General features: G+C 49.4%; 1 protein-coding gene across 1 annotated transcript; it reads right to left on the bottom strand.

Annotated features, from left to right (window-relative positions):
* Positions 1-732: 732 nt before the first annotated feature.
* Positions 733-2,610, bottom strand: ARMCX2 (armadillo repeat containing X-linked 2). The gene has a single exon (XM_004377521.2). The coding sequence runs from the start codon at positions 2,608-2,610 to the stop codon at positions 733-735; it is 1,878 nt and encodes a 625-aa protein (XP_004377578.1).
* Between the last annotated feature and the right edge of the window lie 5,202 nt (positions 2,611-7,812).

Genomic DNA, 7,812 nt, shown 5'->3' with positions numbered 1-7,812 from the left:
CTTTATCTCTCATCATTCCTCTTCCCACAGCTTCCACTCCAGGAAGACTGGTTTCCTCCTTATCACAGGAACATATTTCCAACCTCCATGCCTTTGTTCATACCATTTCCCCCTCCTAGAATGCCCTTCTAAGTTTTCTCATGCTGTCCCTTAGGGCCCGCCATAAGTATGCCCTTTCTCCTTGAAACTTCCTCAGCAACCTATGCTTCATTTAACCAGATAGCACACATTTGACAATGAACATATGCCTGGGGACTGTTAGTAATCCTTTGGTATTTATTTCTCCAGCTAGATTTTAAATTTAAGCATGAGAACAATTTTTTGTCCGTTGAAACATACTACTTTATTGATGATACACAAATGAAATCTTTGGTGGATAAATTCAAGTCAAAACAAATGATAGAAATGTAGGCTATTCGTGATGGACAGGTTCACTTTCACTTCACATACAGGAACCAGTAAAAATATTTCCATCCAAGCAGCACGATTAAAGTCACAAATGTGTTTTCAGTACAAGAGGACTGTTTATTTAGTATTCATAAAATGATGCAGCTTAAAGCTGGAGACTGTCACAGATAACATCACTCTGGATGATACATTATTCAAAACTGGCAGCTGAAAATATCCCTTTACTATATGAGCAAAGTGGAAAAGCAGTAACTTGCACTTTTCAATGCTCCCAGACTGCAAAACCAAGAAATTTCTTCAAGTTCTTTGAGAGTGCACAGCCAGTCAGAATTTATCCACTAGTTTTATAACTTTCACTTTCACCAAGAGGTCATGGTGATTTGCTAAGGCTCGAATTTTCTTAACGCACACTCCAGATGCAGTGCACAAGAAAAAAAGGGAACCTTTATTGAATTCTCTGTAGTTGAATACTTCCGCTCTGAGATTGTCATAGATGATCTCGAATAGAGTAAGGGCATTAATAAGAATTTCTGATTCCACATAAGAATTATAGAGTGAACTAAAGGATGCTGGCACTTGGGTACTGAGCAGTTTTTTTAGCATGTCTGGATTTTCAGCAAAATTTGAAAGTATTTTCAAAATCTCAACCTTGATTTTTCCACCTCCCTGAGATAACAAACGGAAAAAGTTTGCAATGGAATTGACAAGCAAGTGCTGGTAGTCATTAGTAATAGTCATGTTTGTTAAAAATTTTAGCCCAACTACCTGTACTGCTGAGTTCAGATTAGAGGCCATGATATCATCCATCACTTTATTCATGTATACCTGAAGCCGACCCTGATTTTCATAATTCTCACTCAGGTTATTCATGACCATTAAGGCTTTTTCCTTAATGTGAGGATCGGTTTTGTTGATCATGTTTGCAATAATTGGGAGGCCACCCAATTTTCTAATTGTGTCTTGGTTGCATGAATAATTGGCATTGTTGCTCAGGGTGAGCAGAGCTACCTGCTGGATGAAAGGATCATCTGTTTTCTGAAGCAAGGTAAGGACTTTCCTGAGGTCACGGGCACCCAGGATCTCATCAATTTCATAAGGAAAGGGGCGCTTCTGCATGTGAGCAGGTCTCTTCCCCCTCCCTCTGCGCTGGGTATCAGGCTCAGAGTCTGAATCGGACTCTGTATCAGTCCATCCGGACTCACCTTCCTCAGAATCAGGGATCTCTGCCAGGAAAGCCTGTCCCCCATTAGCTGAGGCTGCAGCAGCTACTGCCGCCCCATCCCCAGGGCGGAAGCCCAACCCCAATTCGTCTACTTCAGCTTTGTTTTTCTTGCCCTTGCCTTTGCCTCCAGCACGGGACTTGGTTCCACCCTTGGCCCCACCTTTGGGTACAGCTCCAGTCGCTGACCCGGCCTTGGGTATAGCCCCAGTGTGTGCCCCAGGGGTCGCTCTCTTGGTGGCTGCTGTTCCAGGAACTGCAGCTGTTCTAGAGGACCCTGAAGTCCCGGGAGCCTCTGCAGAAGCGGTAGGCACTGCCACCCGGGTAGACGCTGCCGCCCCGGTAGACACTGCCGCCCCAGTAGACGCTGCCACCCCGGGAGCCTCCGCCACCTCAGTAGGCGCTGCTGCCATGGGGGCCTCCATCGCCCTCACAGCTTCTGCTGCCCCTGGAGGTGCCACTGCAGGATCCTCAGCTGCACTGGGGCCTTCTGTCAATTTGGGAGTCCCTGGCATTGTGGGAGCCTCTGTAGCCCCAGGAGTCTCTGCCTCCCTGGGAGGCGGTGCCATTTCAGAAGGCACTGCAGTTGCGACTACTGTTTCAGCCTTAGGCCCAACTCCAGCCCCATCAGCCTCATGGGCCTGACTTCCTGCCCCACTCTGAGCCTCAGCACTGGCTGCAGCTGGGACTGCTGCCTCAGCTCCAGCAGCGTTCAGTGTGGAGGCTTCATCCTGGTCCCTGTCCTGTGCCCCAGCCAGCACTGGGGCTGGAGGACCAAATCCAGGCCCAAGGTCGATTGTGAATCCTGCCCTTAGCCCGGCTCTAGCCTTGGCTCCAGTCCCGGCCACGGCCCTGGGTTTGGCCTTGACCAGTCTTTTCTTCTTCTGGTCTCTTCCCCTGGCGTATCTGAACACACAGTACCACGCGCCAGCCCCGATCACTATCCCCGCGGCTACACAGCCAGCATCCCGAAGGCGGCTCATGGTGCAGCTGAGGTGATTCTCTGATCCAGGGCGCAGAGCTGGCTTGCCCAAGTGGGATGCGTGCGCGTCTGGGCGAGGCTCTTCAGCTCAGGCTAACAAGTTCTGCTGAGGTTGCAAGCTGAGCAGGACCTAAGGGTACAGGATAGAAACGAGACTTTGGGTTCCGGCTCACCTTGTGCCAACCAAGGCCTACTTCAAATAGAGAGTGGGGACACAATGCTAGGTGGCAAGCTAGCACCCAGGACACAGGTGCCAAGGCCTGCATTTGTTCATTCAGAGCCCTGGTTGTCCAAAGTTTTATCTTCATCTCTAGCCCGCTCTGCCAATCCAATACACAATTTCCCAGCACCTAAGTGGGGGATGGGGGCCTGGGTGGTGCACACGGTTTGCCCTGGACTACTAACCTAAAGGTTGGCGGGTGGAACCCACACAGTGGCACCACGCAGAAGAAAGGCCTGGAGATCTGCTTCTGTACAGATGACAGCTAAGAAAATCCTATGGAGCTCAGTTCCACTGTGTAACACATGGGGTTGCCATGACTCAGAATCAACTGGATGGCAACAGGTTTGGTTTAAGAGGGGGATCAGAGGCAGTATGAGCATCAAGAAAGCTGATGGAGAGCAGGGAAAGGTGGTAGAAATCCCAGATTCTGCTCTGATCCCTACCCCTTACCTCCCTACACCAAGGGTCTGCAAAGGGTACTCATATACATACCAACCTGCTGGAATCAGGAGCAGTTTGCTCTTTTCCCTCCAAGCTTGTAGTTGTGCAGGGGCTGAAAGGAGCCTCGGTGTTCTGACACCGGTCCCTTTGCTGATTTGAACCCCTGTAAGTCAAGAGGTTCTCCCTCTCAGGGCTCCTCTTCCTTTCCCTACTCCCTCCCCCTTAAATTATTTCCTAAGAAGGCTGACGCCACACCCCTTTCCCTGCACCAAAAAGGACAGGGGCGGGGCAAGGGGCAAGGGTGCCTCGTAGAGTGGAGAAAATGGAAGAGGAGGAGGAGCCTCTGATCCCAGACTCTGCTCTGGTTTCTGTCACACCCACACCAGGGGTTCCCAGACAGTTTCCACTCCTCAATACTGACCTTCAAAGATTCAGGGCTGTTTATCCTTCCTTCAGTTCAGTTAGAACTTCATCCTAAGGACAGACTGAAGGGCAGACATACAGACAGCAGACGTTGGAGGCTGAGAGCCTGGTGGATGGATCAGGACCCAGGACAAGAGTTCCAACAATTGCCTTTTAGAATTCGTATACCAGAATGTCAAATATTTCTACCTCTCAAATTCCCTCAACATTTCCGACCCCTCCCCTCTCATCCCAATTCCCCCTCCAGCGCAGTCTCCTCAGGCACTCAACCCCTCCTTCCACTCTGCCCCGCCCCCCCGTCCGCCATTTCTTGGGGACATGCCACCACACCCCTTCTCTGCACTGAAGCAGAGGGGGCGGGGCGGGGCGAGATGCAGCGAAAGCTGGATGGGACGCCGTACCGTACCGAGGATTACTGCCTAACAATCTAGTGTCCCCCTCCTGTGATGACCCTCTCTTCACTCCCCAGCCCCCTCAGGCCTAGCCTTAGTCTGCAGAACAGGGGCCCCAATGACTGCGTTTTCGGGTTCAGGTCGTGATTTTCCACTGTGTCTCCACTCTGGGCTCCGCCTCCCACCCTCCACCCAAATCTCCCCGATAACCGCCATTTCTCCCACCTGCGAACCCGAATTCCCTTTCTAGGACTGAAAAGACGTGGGCGGGGGGAAGGAGTGAAGGGCGGTGTGGGCCCGAGATGTCTGGAAAGCAGTCTGGGAGCTGGTACGGCGGTTTAACCGCAGATTCTCTCAGTGTTCCCCTTCCTGTGAAGCCCGGACAGCGCCAAACGCGCTATCCCCCCCGACAGGGGCTGGCACACACATTTTTCGGCACCCCAAAGGACAGGGGGCCGGGGGAGCGGAGTGCGAGGGTCGGTGGTCAGGGGAGGTGTCTGCAAAGTGAGGGTGGGAGTGAATTGCCTGAAAGGTTACTAGATTGCATGCCCCTCCGTTCACCCTTTCCCAGTATCCCCACTGGCCTTAGATGCGCTGCTAAGTTTATTTCTCTTCCCTACTCTCAAGACAGGACCCAGTGTGGGTCGCGGGGCCTGAGTGTCAAAACCAAAGTGGAGCCACACTGGCTGCCAGAGGGAGTAAGCGGATTCTTCGAGAAGTCTAAGCAAAGTCTTTCCACTCCCCCTCCCCCTCTCCCCGCCGCCCACCAAAATGAGCTGCGACAGAGCGCTGGTGACAGGAAAGCCGGCCAGGAGTGGACGAGGCATCTCTGAGCTGCCCCTGCTCAGGGCTCCCAGGCCGTGCCCACCCTCACACCCACCTGCCCGGATCTGGGGGAATTTTCTCCTCCTCCTCCTCTTCGCCTGGGTTAAAACGCACGGCTGTGCGTAGCGTAATAGAGAGTTGGTACCCAGAGGAGGACGGAGGACGGCGGTCAGGGCTTTAAGTACCTTTGCCCACGTCAGCTCCTGGTCACGTGAAAACTGCATCGCCAGTAAGCTCGGGTCCCCAATTTCCACTCCCACCAGGAGTATGAGCCCTCTCTTTTACCCCCCAACCTCACTTCACCCCACCACACCAGGTCCTGTCACTCATTTTTTTTGTCTTTGTAGCCCCAGGGGCCAAAAGTAGCCCTTTCTCCCTGTTGTTAGTGTTTGCCTTTCTCTGGTTACCAGGGAGGGACTGCATCTTCTTGGCGTGCTATTGGCAAATTGTACTTTTGTGTTGGGGAATTGTTTCATCCTTTCTTAGGCTGCTGGACATCTTCTCCTCTCTCTACTTCCAATCCCCCAGCCACTCGTGCTTGCCATTCCCCTTGCAGTGTGGTCCCTGCTCCAATATCGGCAAAGAGACACGGAGTTGAGACTGAGGTCTGTACTTTTGTAATACTCCTCTAGTTTGTTTTTAAAACTATCACCACGCTTTATTTTTATAGTAAGAAAATACAATAAAACAAGAACTCACAGTGGGAAACAGCAACGAAAAAGAGGGGCATGCTCTATTAAAAAAAAAAAGACTTCTCATTTAAATTGGAAGGCACCATTAATTTTGGTTAATTTTTATCCCATAGGAAATTAATTCTATTGGCCACGTAAGACCATTTCAAAACATGCTAAGGTATTTGCACATCTAAAAATGGAAATTTTCTCAACAAGACTAGCGTATTTCCATATGACGTGTAAATTGATCCATGGGGAGATGTTCAGTTGTCCAATTTTATTTATTTTGGACAAATAATACCCTACTTTTTCTCCTTCGGGGACAGCTTGTAAGGTGGATAAATAAATGATCCTGTCTTGTTCTGTTAGAGAAACACATTTATTTAATGTTCCCAAACCATTGCTGACTGCTGTGTGAATCTCCTGTAATTTGATGGCTATAACCACGACAGTTTTGAACACCTGTCCTTGGATTAGGTTCCAGTCTAGTGATTTAGTTCTGGGCAAAGGGAAGAGCTGTGAGACCCAGGCAGCTGAGGGTCTGAGGGCTGCAGAGATGTTCTGATCCTCCCTGCCCAGTAAACAGGTGGGGAAGGTGCTGCTCCCTCCACCCCTCCCATATTCCAGAGTCTCTCATCTTCTGCTTCAGACACCTGACGTTGCTCACTCCAAAAATATACATGGACAGGTGACCGAGCTGGTGACCTGAGTAGTTGCCTTTGGCTCCTTCCTTCCTTCCCTCCTCCCTCCCTCCACCAAATTCCCACAGAGGAAACTCAGCCTATGAGAATTGCTATTCCCACCTACTCCTGAAGCTGGGAGTTTTCAAGAAGCCTGAAGAAGTGACTGCTGAGGGGATAGCACCCAGGCCTGCCTGCTGTCTGCCCTTAGTCACTGCTGACACCCACCTAGCCTGTGAAGTGCACCCTGTTGGGCCTCTTATCTCTGGTCTCCTTAACTCCAGGGCATCCAGGAAGAACTTAGCCTTGATGCAGGATCACTGCTTTCCAGTCCACACCCACCTTGGTGCCCCCTCAGGCAAATTTATGCCTGATCCCAGAGAACTCTCCCCACTGACCATACTGATTAACCTAGAGTAGGCGTTCTCAACTGACCAAGTCTGTGGACTACCTGAAGTTGTATGCAAACTTGTGTTTGTGAGTGCATGTGTAGTTAAGTGTTGTTTTTTTTTTGTGGGAATAGAGAATATTGATCTCATCAATCTCTCAAGGGTCTGTAACTCCTCTCCCAAATATTAAGAATTAATACAATGCCTAAACTCTGTGTTATATATAACTGTCCAGATTAGGAATCTTGCTTTTTTGTTTTCTTTCTGGTAATAAAGGTAATGTATAACCCACCACAAAACCCACTGCTATCGAGTCAATTCTGACTCATAGCAACCCTATAGGACAGAGAAGAACTGCCCCATAGGGTTTCCAAGGCTGTAATATTCACAAAAGCAGACTGTCACATTTTTCTCCCACAGAGTGGCTAGTGGATTTGAACCGCTGACCTTTTGGTTAGCAGCCGAGCGCTTAACCACTGCACCACCAGGGTTCCTGAGGTAATATATACTAGTGGTAAAAATATTCTAATAATATGGAAATACATAAAGTATATATAATATATGGAAACCCTGGTGGCACAGTGGTTAAGAGTTTGGCTGCTAACCAAAAGGGTGGCAGTTCGAATCCACCAGGCACTCCTTGGAAACCCTATGGGGCAGTTCTACTCTGTCCTAGAGGTTCGCTATGAGTTGGAATCGACTCAACAGCAGTGCTTTTTTTGGTTTTATATAATAATATATAAAGTATGTATAATATATAAAGTATGTATGTATATAAAATGTCTTAAGTTGTGTCCTCTAGAGAAGTAAAACGAGCAAAGCATTTAAATATATAAAAAGACTTATATCAAGGAAATGGCTCATGGGTTCACGTGGTTGTAGAGGCTGGAATGTTCTAAATTCATAGGTCAGTCTGGAGGCTTCTCCTGATTCATGTAGCCACAGGTGCTGGCAAACCTAAGATCAGCAGGTCAGTCAGCAGGGTTCTTGATCACAAGCTTCAAAGACTGAGATCAGCAGGCAAGACCACAGGTAAGCTGCTAGCTCAAGTCCTAAGAACTGGAGGTCAGACAAACAGGAGCAAGCTGCAGGATCCAGAGCAAGCAAAAGTCTGCAAGCCTTGCCGGAGAATCCACTTATATTTGTTGCAGGCCAC

The sequence above is a fragment of the Trichechus manatus genome, unplaced genomic scaffold, assembly GCF_000243295.1.
Source record: "Trichechus manatus latirostris isolate Lorelei unplaced genomic scaffold, TriManLat1.0 scaffold00051, whole genome shotgun sequence".
Classification (NCBI taxonomy): Eukaryota; Metazoa; Chordata; class Mammalia; order Sirenia; family Trichechidae; genus Trichechus; species Trichechus manatus.
This window is presented reverse-complemented; position numbering and strand designations above follow the sequence as displayed.

Coding starts and splice junctions, on each gene's coding strand:
- ARMCX2 (XM_004377521.2), bottom strand. CDS start 2,610: ATGAGCCGCCTTCGGGATGCTGGCTGTGTAGCCGCGGGGATAGTGATC.